At 63.8% G+C, this 575-nt stretch overlaps 1 protein-coding gene across 1 annotated transcript; it reads right to left on the bottom strand.

Annotated features, from left to right (window-relative positions):
• On the bottom strand, positions 1–273 carry LOC102373634 (histone H4 type VIII-like; the record flags this gene model as incomplete). Its single annotated transcript, XM_006024214.1, has 1 exon — positions 1–273. A coding segment is annotated over exon 1 (258 nt), but the record flags the coding sequence as incomplete, so codon positions are not given.
• Between the last annotated feature and the right edge of the window lie 302 nt (positions 274–575).

Raw genomic sequence — 575 nt, 5'->3', positions numbered from 1 at the left:
CTCCATGGCGGTGACGGTCTTGCGCTTGGCGTGCTCCGTGTAGGTGACGGCGTCACGGATCACGTTCTCTAGAAAAACCTTGAGCACCCCACGGGTCTCCTCGTAAATGAGGCCGGAGATGCGCTTCACGCCGCCGCGCCGAGCCAGGCGACGGATAGCCGGCTTGGTAATGCCCTGGATGTTATCCCGCAGCACCTTCCTGTGGCGCTTAGCACCACCTTTCCCCAACCCCTTGCCTCCTTTGCCACGACCCGACATGCTCGCAGAATATCTACGCCGTCCAGTGTGAAACAGCTAGCAGAACGCGCGGTATATATTGCCTGGAGTCCGACCTGATTGAGAACTGGCTCGGGCGAGGAGGGGGCGCGACCCTTCTCTGTCTGCCTGCCCTGTGACTCCGCCCGGGCTCCGCCCACGCTCCCGGTTGGTCGCTTTGAAAGCACAGGGGCGGGTTCCTGCTCTCGCGGTTTCCTTTCCCGAGTCAGCCAAGGTCCCGGTGCTGTTCGCTCGCGGCCCAGGCGCCGGGCAGCTGGGAGGTTGCGGTCCCCTCCCTGTAGGCGGGGATGCGAGTCTCA

Source organism: Alligator sinensis, unplaced genomic scaffold (genome assembly GCF_000455745.1).
Source record: "Alligator sinensis unplaced genomic scaffold, ASM45574v1 scaffold166_1, whole genome shotgun sequence".
NCBI lineage: Eukaryota > Metazoa > Chordata > Crocodylia > Alligatoridae > Alligator > Alligator sinensis.
This window is presented reverse-complemented; position numbering and strand designations above follow the sequence as displayed.